At 42.1% G+C, this 17,760-nt stretch overlaps 1 protein-coding gene across 1 annotated transcript in view; it reads right to left on the bottom strand.

The window, feature by feature from the left end:
• Positions 1–13,840, bottom strand: part of TPPP (tubulin polymerization promoting protein) — a 72,712-nt gene extending 58,872 nt beyond the window's left edge. The window contains exons 1-2 of the mRNA XM_064443781.1: positions 13,752–13,840; positions 92–406 (exon numbers count right to left, since the gene is read on the bottom strand). Of these exons, the coding sequence (XP_064299851.1) occupies positions 92–402 (311 nt within the window). The 5' untranslated portion in view covers positions 403–406; positions 13,752–13,840. The remainder of the gene's footprint in view (positions 1–91; positions 407–13,751) is intronic.
• Positions 13,841–17,760: the final 3,920 nt, after the last annotated feature.

Below are 17,760 nucleotides of genomic sequence, written 5' to 3'. Positions count from 1 at the left end.
CACAACATCCGTGAGCAACAGAAGACAAATTTACATGGTATCGACAAAACATGTTGGGGAGACAAGGAAGTGACGGCAGAAAGGAACTTACTTGATTTTACTGAAGACAATGTCAACATCTGTGATTGTCACATTCTTCCCATCTATCACATGACAGTCCTTACATAGCTTTGACCAGTTCTTCCCATGCATTTCTTTTCCTGTGGCTCTTGTATCACCATGGATGGCAAATTTTCTAAAGGCCTCTTCCAGAGCACTTACTTCTCCTGCCATAGCTCCTTCATGGGAGCTGTTTGAATCATAGGATAATCGTTTGGCTGCTCGGTCCTTTGCTGGATCTGAAGGAGACTTTGGAGGAGTCTTATTCACAGGTTTGGTCGACTTTGCTTTATTGTCCGCCATTGTGCTACAAAGAAGAGGAGGGTAAACTCATTAATTTGCACTGGTTTACTTTCTGTTGAGCTACAGGGTACAGTCCATGTCACAACATAAGAAGAATAAGTGGTCTGTAAAGCTAGCAAGAACTCAGTGCCCTCCACCATCAAACAACAGTCTATACATAGAACTATGTAACACTGCCCATCTAGAAAAAAGTATCAGCACACTAAAAAAAAAGTCAGGGAAAGAACATTCCAAAATAGGGCACAAACCTGATTTCACCATCATTACATCAGCCAACAAGAGAACACTTAGTGTTTCTTTTTCTTTTTTTTTTAAATGGCAATCACCACAGTCACTCTACTTGAATATAAGTATGCCCTTTACATTGTTGTAGGTATTACTACCTACTTCTATTTCTGCAGGAAAAATAAACAGGCCTTTATTTTCTGGACTTTGGCTTTTGAATTATTTTTATTGAAAAATTAAATATTTTGAAAATACAGCAAAAATATTAATGTTATAATACTTACGTTATACAATGTAAGGACTAAAAAGTAAGGAAGCTTCAGAAATGTTTAGTCAAGTCTTCCTTGTTAACAAAACCATTCACATCTCAAGTTTATGCCCAAAGAACTGTAGCTGTGGAACTCATTTGGAATGAACACTGCCATGGTGCAGGAACACCGAGAAAGGGATGTCATTACTGCAGAGACTACTTTCAGATTACCCTATGTTCATGCAGCATAGGCTTGCCTTTTAAAAGAAACGTTAAACTGAGGAACAGAACACTATTTTCAGGTGCCTTCATAACAAAAAAAACACCTAGTACGCCAGAAGCATTCCATAGAAGCCTTTGCCTCTGCCCATCCACTCTTAGCTCAGCAGAAGTAAGGGGCACTGAAAAGCCTTAGGATAGGGTGTACCACCGCGTGCCTGACCCAACAGCTACATGCAGTCTGTTGCCCACACTCATGTCTGTGGTACTGTTACAAATTTTAACCCATAAAGAGGTGCTTCAGGTATCAGAAGTTTGGCAAATAGTGGATAAGGGCTGGAAAGTCCACCATACTTACCTCATCCACTCTTCTAAAGCCACAGCTGTACATGGTATGTGACTAACATATGCAAAGATTGGTATGTATTTCTAGTTAAGGTTTATTCTACATCAGATAGAAAGTTCTTTTGGCTTATATACTATACTCCAATACAACTCCTCAGCAATGGAAACAATTCTACCTCTTCCGATATTGCTTAACCTCTGTCACTTGAACAATCAACACATACCCTTTCCTGCACGCTGCAACAGAACTAAACATAAGTACCTGCTATGCAGTAGTTGTTAAGTTTCATGATTAGAAACAACCTTAATAAAAACTATCCTAAAGGACCTTTGTCCTTTACACTTGACAAATGCAGCATGTCCAAAGCCCTACTGCCTATTTGAAAACATTCAAGTAAATGCTTAAAAACCTTGTTATATCTTAAGCCTGGGGATCCTTCTGTTTTGTTTACACTGTCAGCACCAGTTTTGGCAAACAAACCAAAATGCTAAATCAAAATTAACATGACAGAAATTTACTAACTGTACCCTAAGAATTATATGTGCATCTATGAAATAAAAAGAAAAAAAAGCTGAAAATTTGAAGTTCATTAAAAAGTTAAAAATGTAACAAACTCCCATTTCTATTTCCTTTGTGCCCTGCCTGCTCTTGAAAGAACAGCAATTTTACCTCAATAAACTTTTCTGAAGGTCTCCGAACACTGAAACACCAAAATAATAAGCATCCACAGTAAATTGTAAGCTACTACAAGCATTAGATGCATACATTTTTACCAAAATAGCATCTAAATCAGTCTAAACTGATCAGAATCATCACGCTACACATATTTTTTTGCTACCAAAACAGTGGTGCGAGAACATAAGAAGAAAACAAAACCGCTGCTGACACAATCTATGCAAAAGAGAATTAAAAAACAGATCGGGAAGATCTCATCTACCTCTGTCTTCAAGGAAGCTTGACTTCCAAAAGCAGAAGTCTCTTCCAAGCCTTCACCATTTCAAATCCACTGGAGCTGGAAACTAGAACCAGGAACTTCCCAAGCTAAGAAGGACAGGCAAGAAGGCAAGACAGAAGGAAAGATGGACAGTACGCATCAGCAGAAAGCGAGGTCTGTATTTTCATGTCTGTATAGGATATTAAAAACAAAAGTTACCTCCGTAAGCAAGGACAAAAGAAGGTGAGGATCTGCTGTTGTAAGGAATGTACAGTTCATATAATTTTGCAATTTTATCTTGTGCCAAATAAACCTTCCAAGAGACTTTTTGGAGGGAGATAGCTCCCTCTTGCTCTTAGCAATTCTGTCAAGGAGCTATACTCAGTGTGAATATCCTTGAAAGATACAATTGCACAGTTCACAAACTAGAAGTGAGAAAACATCTGTGCCACTCTGTCTCATTTGAAATTATAAAAAAATAACAACATGCCTACATTTTTAAGTATCTCCTGAACAAAATCTTTCTATATCCAGTGTCAGTGCCTTGCTGGCCAACTTTGCCTAATCCCATGTCACCCATAACCATAACTTTGCACAGAAGTGTGTTTTAAAAAGCAGCTGGTGATTTCAAATCGGGAGATGAAACCCACACTTGAAACCTGGGTTCTGATTTTCTGAACCCACAGCAGGGTTACAGGTGGAAGAGATAAGACAAAGTGACTACTCTAAAGTAGCAATTCTAAATGTCGGGAGAAAAATATTAAGCCACTGTTCAAAAGCACAAGCTGTGTAGATTCTGACTACAGCAATTACAGCTAACCAAAGAAATGCCTTTCATCACCATCCAAAAAGTCTAATATGCACACAGTTTGATAACACTACATTTCCAGAGCCAGCAGAGGGAAGGAAGGTGGGACTAGCCACCAATCCCATCCTCTCCAAATACTGCTGGCTCCAACCTAGCAGGTCCACATCACCAAAAGCAGCCATAGAAGAAAGAGGTATAAGCAGACGCTAGAGTTCAGAAGGCTTTGTGAAAGAACAATTGTCCCAAAAAAACTGGAGTTCCACAAATCCACAGAATATTTAGACAACTAGGTATCGTGTTTTGAACTGCTTTAGTCTGTGTCATGTAAGACTCCTTTAGTATAATGAAAAAACAGTTCTTGTCCCTTCTCTCATTCTGAAATACATAAATAATACAGCACATTATACAGAGAGATATCTATACAGACAGAGATTAAGCTAGGGATCAAACTGAATGAGGTCATGAGTAACTCACGCTAAAATAGACTGAAAGTGCAGATCTGTGTTCTCAGCACATGCCTAACCCATTAGAAAAAGTTTTGTCATATCATCAAACTTCCTTTCAGCCAGAGACTACAATACATACTCATCTGCAGAGAGACAGCTGGGAGAACTCCCCTGGATAAAGTCACATGTTAATCTGGATGCTTCCAAAGATGAGGGGACAAGCAGCTATTGTTTCTGTGAATTCCAGTTGCCTATTCTCTATAGCAGCATGAATACCAGGTACATATAAATAAGCCCAAAGCCCCAGTACGGACCAGCTGTCAGCTTTACTGAAAGATTTATATTAGTTTACACTCTTTCACTTATCCACATCCTCTCCAGGTATCAACATATTGCAGTAATTCTGGTCCAACTTTGATTTTAGATTTGAGGGATTTGTTCTTAGAAGTAATCCATCTCTCGGTGCCAACAAGTAAGACCTGAAGACTTACTAAAAGCCAGAGTATTTCTGCCAACAATTTCAGCAGCTTATACAACTCTACAGAATACACATGTATCCTACCTGGCCAGAATTCACTGTGGTACCTTCCCTGCCCTGTCCCTGAAAACTAACGCATAGCTAATCTGCTCAGGAATTGCAGACAGCTTAGTATTTGTAACAGAAGCTAGCATTGCTGCCATATCACAGACAGGGAAACCAAAGGAGAGGGATGAAGAAACATGTCTGTTCTGCTGTCAGAGTTCAGAACATAATGAGGACCCTGGGACCTGTACTCTACACACTGCTTTAATTAGTCCACATAAAGCAAGTACATGATTGTATGGAGTGCTCTGAAGAACCAATGTTCTCTGACTCTGGAAGAAATAATAGTCTTACTAGCTGCAAATGTATTAACCCAGTTTACACTTTTCACACCAAAAAATGCTTTTCCAAAAAAATCAACAGGAAACTATCAAAAGTGTGAATGCCTAGCTTTTTGGGCTATACCATGTACTTTCTCATCTGTTTTGTCTAGCTTGCCTCTAGCATGCTAGGAATATACTGTCCCAATATATGTTGAATTGCTTTCATTTGCAGCAAGTATTACAAAACCAGTTTTTAATGGAAGTCCACCTGCAGCATGAACTGCCACGGAAATGAATAAGAGTCTATTTGTCTACGACAGCACAAAAGATTAGAACACTGCAGTGGATACTTATTACAGCCTCAGGTAGAACCCAGTTAACAGAAAAGGCATCATATTTTAAAACTGTTTGTTCTTTAGAATATTTACCAACCAAGAATTGGCTAAAAGGAGGTCAAAAATCCTGTAAACTAAGGAAAACTTTCAATTTGAACTTTTTAATGGCAGAAAGCATTCAGCAGACCTTTGTTCAGGAGGCTACTGAAACTGATGAATTTGGAGAAAAGACTCAATAGCACAACGGCACAGTTGCAATGCAATAATGGTATTACTAACATCTACTCTTTCCTGTAATGCTCACCTTTGCATATGACAACCTTATTTCTCATGTGCAACACCTAGCTGTGCTGCAACTTGCAACACAACTCCACAAGACCCCAAAGTTATGTTTACACTGAGCACCAGGGTCATCCTCTAGCTAGAATCCAAAGCCTGCAGTACAAATTCCTCATCTTGACCTCAAAGACAGTAACTTCCATAAGATAGCCCTAAAATGAAATATCCACTCAAATTCTCAATCTTAGCCCTGATCCCTCCCTAAATTCTTAATCCCTTCTCCCACATGCCCCAGACAGCCAAGCAGCATAACTCTACAAGTTCTCTCCTTGACTTCCTTCTGTTCTGCAACTTCTTTTGCTGTTGTTTTTAATGCAAAGTCCAAGACTCTCCTTTGGCGACAGTCACATCATAGCGCTTTGGCCACAAGGTAGAGTGGAGACGGTACCCCAACCATACCCTAAATATCCACCAAGATATAATCCAAAACAGAGAGTCCCCAGACAGCCTTTCTGCAACTCCTTGCCACCCAGCAATTCAGTTATACATTTTGTCTCCATGATCTGTTAAGTGAGACGGGCAAGTAGGTAATCCGCAGTGCAAACCCTAGACTTATAAGCAAAGGTAATGTTTATTATCTGCAAAATATCACCAGTAGGTTTAAAAACAAAAAAAAACAAAAAAAAAAAAACACCAAACCCAAAAATCTTTCAAGCATTCTATTCCATTTTTTGCTACTCCTTAAGCCAAGTATGAGCATGCAGGCTTTCCAACACACTTTCTCTTTTTAACGGTTATTCAGACCAAAAACTTCCCTAGTTCATGGGCAAATTTAATCCATCTGATCTTGCCTACATCCTTACCTTCCAAAGGGGACAGATGTATAGATTCTTTTACAGATTAATCTGTTATATCTATTTAGTTGGCCAAGAAAAATAGGATTCTACATTCAGTAAGATAGCATCTCTCATGCATGTGATCACATCAGACATTTGAATGAATACTGAAAACAGTAGCCAGTAATCTACTGACTTTATTGAGAACTAGAAATAGAGTAGGGGGAAAGGAGAGACATGGTGGACCCCTTGCAGTGAACACAGCCAGCAAGTTGAGATAAGTCTGGTGTTGCAGAAATATTTGAAGAATCATATGTTGTTACCATTAACAATTTTACTTCTGTTTAACCTCACAATAAACTTCCTATTTCTGTGCCATTCTCTTATAAATACATCAGGCTCAACCTCTCCACACCTACATTCTCAGTTCCTCAGCGTAGCCAAACTACCAGCATTCCTAAAGGTATTTCTTTAGATGGTCTTAAACCTGAAAAGTCATTGGCTTTTAGAAAATAGGCATACTACAAAGAATTCTGCTCAGAGGCACACAACCTAGTAGTTTTATGTTAAATGTTTCCTGGTTTTACCTCCCATTCTCCTGCTAATCCATCCTGCACATCAAGTGTTGGTAAGTATGCAAGTGCTTAAAGTGTAATTTTTATCAGAATCTGTTTCTACAGTCTTGATAAAATTTATCCACTGCACCACAAATAGTTGCCATCTAAAATTTCTTAAGACCTTCCAGCCAATCCAACCAAAAAAGAAAGCAATATTTCAATGAGCATGAGAGGTGCTATTTTATGAGTGAATTGGATTCATAACATTATCAAACTGTGCAAGGCATTTGAATTTGCCTGACTGAATCTATTTTAGTACTTGATTTATCTTCCCCATGTTTTAAAAATGTTACAGAATTGCAGTTAAAGGGACTTCTCATTTATTTTCCATTTCTAATTATTTATGCCAAATAAAAACAGAGACAAAGTACAGCAGATGGAATCTTTCTCTCACATTTTTGCATAAACATTCAAGCTGAGCGAAGGGATAAACAGCTGGAGAAATGTAACATCCTCCTAATAAAATGCAATGCTTCAGATAATGCTCTTCAAGCTTCCCTTAAGCTTCCTTCACAGCTATCAGTAGGAACCAGAGTTAAGGCATTTCTCTTCTATATTCTGCTCTGGGCATATTTCTCCACATGTGATGCTGAACTGAAAAAGAGCCATCCATTTTCCCTAATATAACACAGAGGAAAGTGAGCTAAGAACACTGCAAACCAAAGAAAGCTAACAAAACTATCTACATTTAAACCCATCTTTACTTAAAGAAAATTAAATCCTTTCACAGGCTTTATGAGAAACTGCGTGGCTGAACCTCTAGTTCTCTTAACAATATATGTATACATAGCACTGTGGACAAGGGCAAGGCTGGCTAGATCATACAGATACCTTAAGACCTTCAGCAGGACACAGAGTAACAAAAGATCGTTACTCAAGTTGTCCAATGCTTCTCCTTAGCAAAACAGTATTTCAGACTGATTAAGTTACATATACCATTAAAGGAACAACCTTTGAAACTCATTATCAAGCACAGAGATTATTTTGATTACTGACAAATGGCTGTTACTGTTCCATTTCTAAAAACTATTGCTATCTACCTACATAGTTACTGCTACAGTATCACTTATATAGAAAACTAAGTTTGGTTCTTAGTAAATTACATTCCTCCATTCCAAATAATCACTTCATAAACTACCACCTCTTTATAATGAAGCAACTATACAGACACCTTTATCAGCAATAGTTCTATTTTCTTTTTTCTTTTAAAAGATGCATGCTCAACTGACAACACTTAAAACTACACAAAACCCCTTTATCTAACTAAATAACTCTTAACTAGGTCTACAATATACTGTAATGCCACTGTGTCACTTACACAAGGTTCCAACTATGAAGGCAAAAGCATAAATACAGGCATCCATTCATGTACTGGTGACCTCTTAACATGCATTTTTTTTTTCCATTATGCGACTATCCCATATGAGGATTCCACTTACTAAGTGTTCATCCTGAACTCTGCTGGGCTGCTGTCATTGGTAGATGAAGAAATAATCTGGACAGAAATATTCTGCAGTTCCACACACAGACAAGGATACATGCCAGTGTCTAGAACAGCCTTCACAGAAGAAAGTGACTACAACACTGATTAATACACAACAAAAGGAGACTCAACTGTTTAGATGATTCATTTTTTCATGGTATATCAAAAAGTGATTTGAGAGTCACAGATCCAAAAAGACTGGAAGGCAACAGCTGCTTTCTGCAGTAGTTAGTCATACAACTAACTTACAGCTCCAAATAACATGCTGGGTCTATCATCACTTTAGGATTACCTGAGTGCATGTTCCCTGACTTGTAACATTACAATTGTAGAGTTTGCTTAGCCTCATTTCTCCATACACTGTACATTGTCCCCTCCCACCACCCCCATCCAGAGCAGACTACTAATCTGAACTCCTATAGAACCCTTTCAAAATATTGCTGCAAAAGCCATGAGTAATGAAGATCCACTCCATGAAAGGAGATCAGAGATCGTACGGCAAGATCACTTTGAACACCAGGAAGATGGGGACTTTGTGTACCACCTATAGGTAAAAATATCAAGAGAACCAAGATGATGCTATTGCCAGGGGTAGAATTAGATCAAAGAAAAAATGAGCTAACAGAGACTTAAAGGCCTTGAAAGCACTGTAAGATTTAATAGCCACAAAGCATCACCTCTAATCAAAGAACTGGAGATGGCATAAGAGCTACAAAATCACAAGACAAGATTTACCATGTGAGACTTGAATTCCACCAAGGTAATTTGTCAGGTGATTGAAGTCACCTGAGCAAGGCATTCAAACACCTTTGTAGAGAAACTGCATCACATACTAAATGGCTCTTTACTGTCAAAAATATAAAAAAACTCAACATCTGAAAATTCAGGCTATGCCAATGTAAATTAGAAATAAGACTTCTCTAGGGAGAGACAATCAACCATTGGAAATACCGAAGGTAACTTCCAAGAATAGCTGCAAATACTTCACAACCTGATGTCTGCACATCAGACAATTTAATACAAAAGATACACTTAGTCAAGGATCTCTGAAAGACAGACTTTTATCAAATGTATGTTATTGGTCTCAGATAACTAACGGAAAGCAACTAATACATGAGCCATTAGATTGTCTAAAGAACCCTTATATTCTTAAAGTATGCTGCTTCAGTTTTGTCTGAATCTAAAAAAAATAAACTAACCTTTAAGGACAGATTTTTTTTTTTCAGCTACCCACAGCTCAGTACAAAATAGGAGCAGAATACTTCCCTTGCTAGGTCATCAATAAGTTCTTTCACATCTATAAGCTCCTGTAAGATGAACTGTTTGGGTACTGGTCCTTCCAATAGTGGATGAGACACACAGATGCAGATTTGTTTTTAATTTAAAAACAAGCAGAGTCACCAACAACAAAAGAACACTTTTGTGAGCAAGACCTCCTAGCATTTGGATTTCCACTGCAAGAATTTCCTCAGCACTGATCCAACAGAACACCATTCCTCAACTGTGCGTTTAAGAACTTGTTTGAACTAGGACTGCATCCCTCAGAGATTTAAGCAAAAACTGTTATGTCCTTGATTTTTTTCCTTAAGTTTCTCTGTGCTCATTTTGCCAAACGCTCCAATATTTGAACACTGACACACAAGCATATTCTTGAGATTAGCCAAACTGGGCAAGAATTAACATCATAAGATTAAGACAGTTGTACTTTTGTATTTTCATCTGCCACATAATGCACTGAAGCTTTGGTCTGTATACTTTTGGTTTCTAGCTCTTAGTTTTCTATCCAGGACATGGTAAATTCATATCACACGCTCAGGACACTATAAGCCAGGGGAAAGATGAGGAAGAAATGAAAAAGGAGAGGGAACCTTAAGACAACTAGCAAGAGTAAGAACCTAGGCTTCTCTACATCCACCTTGGCGTCCTGACACAGTTAAGATTCCCCCTTAGCAGGAGCAACTGAATTGCCCACCCACTGCACATAACAACTAAGAATACAGAAAAACTTCCCATCTGTTTTGACGGACATACCACTGTGAGCCAAGAAAAAAGACCAGCACAAAATCAGTCTGTTCTGCTCCGTCAGCACTTGAGATAAACATCCAGTTAGAAAGCGTCCCGAAACCTGAACAGGCTACGCATACTTTTCCTGTACCACAGGTACAGGTCCTGTGTACTTAAAGACTTATTTATAGCAGGGTATTTTACCAACAACATCCTCTCAATGTACAGTTACTTTCATTACTATGTTTCAAAGTATTCCAGTAACCACACTACATTGCAATGGGAAAGTCTTGTAGTACTTCTATATATGGGCAATTTGGGATGTGCAGGGTGATGCATTCACTAAGAAATTTCTTTCTACTAAAGGTGTGTTTGTTACTATGTATTTTTTGTGGGTTTGGGCAGATGAGGGAGATAAGAGGAAGAAAGAGCTAAAACAGCATATAGAAAACATTGGGGGAAAGGCAAAACAATGTGATTTTTCCTATATAACACTTTGATTTTGAAAAGAAAACTCCATTTCAAAATTTTAAGAAGTGACCTTAAATTTAAAGAACGGTAAAAATTAAGTAGCCTGAAAATAACATGGTTCATACTGGGTTGATGTAGGTTGGGTTTTTTTATTGTTTTATTTAAACTTTCAGTATTTAGTCAAGTTAAATATATGTTAAAATCCCCCAAAACCTAACCATTATTCACATGCCCCAAGAGTGCCCTTTCATACCAGCACTTCCTTCAGAGAACTGTGTGAGTCTTACATTAAGTTCTACAATTCCCTTTGCTCTAACATACAAGAGAAAATACATAGGTGGTTAATGCATACACATGTACCAATGTATCCTTCTTAACAACAGCTGCATTCCCTTTTTTGTACCACTTACGTCTTGTTCTGTATTTTGGATCATTATATTTTGGGGGCCAGGCCCAAGTTTTTTCCACGGTTATATTGCACCTAACACATTAGTTAAGGTCCCTGATCACACCTCCCAGACACTATGGCAATACAAACTGTAAGCAAAATATTTCTTTTCAACTAACTGGCAGAGGCACCTAAAAGCACTTATGCCCATAGTAGTCATGCCAGTATGGCAAAGAAACACTAGGGGTGAAAATTATATACCTGCATTTCATTTCAGTTATGCACAGCATAGAAGTAGTTTTTGGAGGAAGAAAACCCCCACTTTTTGCTTGCTGAAAAGAGTCCATTTCATTTATGCAAGGGCTGCAAGCAGTATGCATGTACAAATAGAAAGGACATGACATCATTGAGTGACTGCACCACAGGAAAGACTGTTCTTATTATAAGTTTTTCTTCATAAAATAATACAAGCTTGTGACTACAGTCACATTCTCACACTGAAAACTTACATAATCAAAGTATGCAAAGCAAGAAAAATAGCTGATATAATTTTAACTTGCATCTTAGCTTATCATTTGACAGCAAGTTATCAAGTTTAAACATTGTATGGTTTATTCTCTAAAGCATTCTGAGATAAAGTACAATTAATTGCATCTATAATCAGAACACACTAATCTTAAGATAAATTGACATAACTGCCTGCCTGCATCCTTAAAAGAGCCTTCCCCCCCTCCACCCCAAATTAAGTTCAAGGTACAAGAAGTAAAAATAATATCATAGAAGTAAAAATAATATCATATAGCTGCCCACAGAAAGTAACTGGAATGAATATATCTACTATAAAAATTAAATAAAAAGACATTATTTTTCACCACAGTCAACCCACATTTTAAACTGGGCACAGAAAGAACTACTTGTTGGATGTATATTTCCATTTATAAAGACCTTTTCTTACATTTACAAGGGTCAAGTGCAAGCACTGCAGGAGATTCCTATGTGAACTTTATCTGCAATTTGATCCTTGCATGGCATGCTGTCTAAGCATTACACCGTACTATGACTTAATACTAGACGTACACTTCAGCAGTTACAAATGATAGACTATTTAAAGGCATATGACTGTGACCCAGAGAGGTGCAAAAGCATGCAAAGCAGCATTTTATTTTGGTTTTGGGAGGGGTGAGGTTGAATTGGGGAAGGGCCTGTAAAAAACAATTTGAATAAGTGGCTTATCGCTACAGGATTTTAAAAAATGGCCATTGACTTTTCAAAAATAAATAAATTGTATACATTCAATAAACAGTCACACTATTTTAAGCCTGAGACTATGAAAGTGTATAGGTATCTCTTTGGTTTTCCCCCCAGGTTTTCACAGCACTAGAGGAAAAAAAAAAACCCAAACCTTAATGTTTCATTATCATTCTTACACTTGCCAATCTTCTAAAGCATGCTATTTAACGGTATTAGTTGAGAAAACAGTGCAAAGGCTCAGTAAAAGTCGGTGAAAACAGTCTCACATCATTTGAGGCTGGGGGTGGTTTCGCCCCACCTTTTCTTTTTAAATAAACATAAGCAGTTATGCAATCCTCTGTAAAAATCTGAAACAATTTCCAGCCCTAAACCTGCTCACGTAGACCCTGCAAAACACGAATAGGGAAATTGCTTGTCAGCAGTGTACATACTGCAAGATTCAAACCTGTCTAACGTAAAAGATGCACACTTTTCACATGCGTGTTCAGCACCTAGTAGCACACACCCAACTTCCCCGTGGAGAAACTTCACCGAGGTACAAGAGCTTTTACCTAGGACTGAAGAAATACTTTCAACCGCTGCTGATTTGGAGGAGAGAGGGGTATTTGTTTTCAAAAGAGCAAGCCGGGGTCGCAGATTAATTCACAGGATTTTGTCTCGTCCTGTTTTTTAACCTGGAGTACCGTACTTGGCTTTGCAGCTGCGGGTGTTACTCTGCAGTCCCTAGTCTCCCCCACCCGATGCTGGTTGTCATGGAGGACGCCACATAGGTGCGGTTCTCGGAGACAAAGCCCCTCCAGCTGACGCTTGGGCATTTGAGAAAAAGAAAGGCAAGTCGCCTTTACCCACCAACCTCCATAAAAGGGGACCGCCTGCTCTGCACAAGCACACGAAGAAGCAGAAGAAACAGCTGCAGCGGCTGAGGCTTTGTCACTGTCTCTATATAATAGTTCATGCAGAACCTTCGGTGCGTGCGCAAGGTGGATCTTTCCCCCCACCCACCTCCTCCGGGAGCCGCCCGCCGGCAGAGCCGGGCTTGCCAGCTCGCAACCAGCCGCCAGCACCGCCCGTCCTCCGACCTGTCGCTGCAGTGCCGCCGGGGCCGGGACGCGGCACCCCCCGTCCCGCACAGGTTGCCTCCCCTCCCCTCGCTCCCCGATGGCGGCGGGAGATGCGGCGGCCGGGGCCCTCCCTGACGGGCCGGCACGGCAGACCGGCTCCGCACCGAGCCTCGGGGCTCCCGCGGGAGAGCGGGAGGGACGCAGAGGAACGGGGGAGACAGGGTTAATCCTGCGGAGGAAAACGGCCGGTGCTCGTGCTGCCGCCGCCGCGCCCGCAGCCCCCCGCGGCCGTTACATAACGGTAGGGCAGGGCGCCGCGCGCCCCTCCTGTGGGGGCCGGCAGCCGGTGGCACCGGGGGCTGCCACCCCCTCCGCCAGCGCCCACCACCCACTCCCCCCCCGGTGCGTTTTCGGTAACCGAAGAGAAACCGAGCATCCAACGCGCTGCAAAGGGGGGAAGAGGACAAGAAACGCGCACACGCGCCACCCACCCCCACACCCCAAAAAAAGAGAGGATCGCCGCGCCCGCCCCGCAGGAGGCGCCGCTCACCGCCAGCTCTCGAAGGGCGGCAGGTCCCGCCAGCCCAACCTGACGCTTGCCCGGGCTCCGCCGCTGTCGGTAGCCCCTGTCAAGCCGGCGCGGCGGACTCCGGCAGGCACAGGCACCGCCCCCGCCGCCCGGGCATTGGCGAGCGCCCGGCACCGCCCGCCCGCCCCCATAGGCCCGGCGGGCTGTCCGGCGGCCGGCCGCTCCCGCCCCCCGCGGAGCCTGAGGTAATGAATTAGCGCGGGGCAGCTGCTGCCTTTGCTGCCTTAAATGGCTGGTTGCGGCTGGCGGCGCCTGTGCGCGCTCCTCCCTGCCCGGTGCGCGGCGGCAGGTGGGCAGGGGCAGGTGGGGGCCGGGCCGGGAGGCGGTGGCTGTCTGCCCGCTCCCTCGCCAGGCACTGGGGGCGACGACGCGGGGCGGGCCGGTGGCCCCTCGCCCCGGCTAGTGCGGGAGCCGAGACCAGGTCCAGCAGCTTCCGCCATCTCGAGCATCCAATTCCCCCCTCCCGAGGGAGGAACGGAGACCAGACCAAGGGGCTCCGGAGTCCTCCGTACCCTGCTGGGCTCTGGCAGGTTTGGGCCCGGATTGCTGCTCGGCTGTGCTTGAAGCAGTGGTTGTTTACATCAAGTAAATAAAAATCCTGTGAAAGACGGCTGTGCAGCGCAGTAGGTGTTCCACAAAACCTCGCGTTCCCTCAGCCTGCCTGGGAGCAGGCCTAGGGTTGGCACAGCGGAGAGGAGCAGCCACTAACCTAATATGGAGCAATCCTGCCTGAGATCTGAGAGCACAGAGACAGTTCAGGAGTCAGCAGAAATCTAATGAACTGTTGTGCATCCTCATTCATTAATTCATAACCAGACTCTGATGATCCGGCAGAGCTTGGTGGACCGTAACTTGATAGCTGCTGTGCTGGAATCAAGTTGAAACTATCTGCGGAGGTGGGGGAGAAAAGCAAAAACATCCAGTTAATGTTCAGTGGAGTCTCAATTTTTCAAATGCAGAATAGATACATAGCTGCCTTTTAAAAATAGTCATGTAGCTATACTTGCCTTAAGATGCACCATATTAGTTTATCAACTATTATAAAACCAGTTTATAAACTCTTATTTCAGTATCTTAAGGCAATTATTCAAATGGCCCAGAATGTCATAAATTATTTAAGGCCCCTTCATATTAGAGTTGATTTTGGCTGCACTACCAAGGAAGGTTTTGTGGTAGAGTGTGGCAAATGCACTTGTGATCTCATGAAAGCACAAACCAAAATCATGTTGTATTTTTTTCCAAGTTTTCTCCTTTACAATGCAGACACAGGAAACCTACCCCTTATAAAACTTGAGCTGGCTTAAGGCTCAGGAAGAGTCCCTACAATACAGCTAAGAAACTTGTATTCCAAGTAGTCACATACATACAAACACATTTCTGCAACAGGTATGTACATGTACACACACAGATAAATGGATCAGTACAGACAGAAAGAGTCAGCACTCACACAAACACAAAGAGCACCAACAGCCTCTTCTTGTTCCTCTTTGGCTGATCAGGATGAAGGTCCATTAGTAGGAAATCAGATATATGTATATCTAATGTGGATTCCTCTGGTAGCTGAGCTGATCCCCTGGATCCCCGATCTCCCCTGCTGCTGTACCCTAGATTTTTGAGCCCCCAAGGCCTGCAACCACACTCCAGTGGCTGGTACAGACCTCCTCACTCACAAACATGCACTACAGCTCTCTCAGTAGCTAGGCTTAGACACGCAGTCCATCCAGTAGCTGGCTGTGGATCTAGGTCTCCCAGTTGCTGACACCTGGGCACACTAGTCCCCAGACCCCACAGTCCCACTCTGCTGGTACAGATTTCTTTGCACACAGCAGCACATAACATGCACACTGTGGATCCCTCCAGCAACTGGGCACACACTACCCAATAGCTTAGACATGCAGTCCATCCAGCCTGCGTCCTTGTTCTCCCCAGTTGCCTCCCACACAGAAATACACACACATGCAGTCTCTTAGCTGACCTGCAGATTTTACAGCCTGTCCATCAGTTGGCATACACCTCCTGGTCCCTTTGGAAGCCAGCTTCTCCAATTGCCTCACTCCCAAAGACTTACCTTGTTCCCAAGCCTCTTAACCTCCTTTCCACCTAGTTTGGCTTGATATCTGTACTCTCACTTGGTCCAATTGCTCACACCACAGACACATAGGACCCCTGATCTGCACTGCAGTTGTTGGCACTTGTTTTCACTCATTCCAGTCTCTCCAGTTGATGACACTGCCCAGTATACAGGCACTATAATCCATGGTCTGACTCCAGCTGCTGACACTTAGACCTCCATATGATCACACCCACATAGAACAGAAAGTCGCCTCATCCAAGAAAACAGTTAGAAATGGTAAATTCCATTTCTAGAATGGAAGAAGGCAGGACAGCAGGTGATGACCAGGTGCAGGGCTTGGCCAGACAAACGTACTGACCAGCAACCTGTTTACACATGAGAAAATCCTTTTGTCCTTTTAGCCCTCTACTTACCCACACTTGTTCCTCTCCAAGCCACCATGATCCCTCCCTTTCTCTGCCTTTGGTTTGCTCCCTAAACATGCCGTAAGAAGTCTTACGCAATCCCAAGATACCCTGCATGTCATGGGAGGTTCAAACTTGATATTAGGAAACATGTCTTTAATTAGAGGGTGCTCAAAACCTGGAACAGGCGACCTAGAGAGGTTGTTGATGTCCCAGGCCTGTCAGTGTTTAAAGAGGCATTTGGACAATGCCCTTAACAACATGCTTTAGCTTTTGGACAGCCCCGTAGTGGTCAGGCAGTTGGACTAGATGGTCATTGTAGGTCCCTTCCAACTATTCTATTCTATTCTATTCTATTCTATTCTATTCTATTCTATTCTATTCTATTCTATTCTATTCTATTCTATTCTATTCTATTCTATTCTATTCTATTCTATTCTATTCTATTCTATTCTATTCTATTCTATTCTATTCTCCTGCATCCCATAATATCCTATATGCCCTAGGCAGTAGCCCCTCACTTCAGTCCGTAAGTTGCTCTGGAGGGCTTTCCAGACTCATCTGGTGGTTTTCAGACCTGGATGATGGGCATCTGTTTTCTTTTGTGATGGTCCCGAGGGTCACTGGGGCAGGGGATCTGTTTCTTCGAGTTCCCAGTAAGGATGGAGGTTCCCCTGCTTGCCATTGTTGCTCTGTGCTACATTTAGTGTGAGGAGATGAGCTTTTTATCAAATAACCTAACAACACCTAATTTCCGGTCACACTTTGAAGACCCTCCATCCTCAAATAGTGAGGGATTTAGAGGTTTAATTTAGCAATTTGATTTAACTAAATTTATTAATTTAGTTCTTAGTCGTGAATGCTTACTGTTGAAAATGTGCCATCATCCAGTTTTGGTAAAGGCAAATGAGTCACAAAAAGAAATTAAGGATACCTCAGGGCAAGCACGTTCTGCCAACCTAATCCTCGCTGGCGTCCATTCCATCCTTCAGTTCACATTCTGCCAGGTAGCTCACCCTCCAGGGGACAGGGTGGGGATGAGAGGAAAGGTTAGTTTCTTTATTTCTTTCTTCAACAGATAATTGTTGTTCAAGATGCTTCTTTTTTACACCTCCCAAACTAATATTTATGAAAGAGTAGTATAAATTCACAAAAGCCCATTTTGGGGTTGTCTGTACTTGGTTTACATGGCAAGATTTTGGTAGTGGGGAGAGGGGAGGGCTACATGGGTGGCTTCTGTGAGAAGATGCCAGAAGCTGCTGCTGTGTTGGACAGAGCCAGCTCTAGTTGGCTCCAAGATGGACCTGCCACTGGCCAAAGCTGAGCCTGGTGGTAAAACACTGTGATAGCATATTTAAGAAGGGGAGAAAACTCTGCACAACAGCAACAGCTGGGAGAGAGGAGGAAGAATATGAGAGAGACAACTCTTCAGACACTGTCCAGTGAAAGAGGGTGAGGAGGTACTCCAGGCACCAGAGCTGAGATTCCCCTA

The sequence above is a fragment of the Phalacrocorax carbo genome, chromosome 2, assembly GCF_963921805.1.
Source record: "Phalacrocorax carbo chromosome 2, bPhaCar2.1, whole genome shotgun sequence".
Classification (NCBI taxonomy): Eukaryota; Metazoa; Chordata; class Aves; order Suliformes; family Phalacrocoracidae; genus Phalacrocorax; species Phalacrocorax carbo.
Note: the sequence above shows the minus strand (reverse complement) of the source record. Positions and strands in the feature narration are given on the sequence as shown.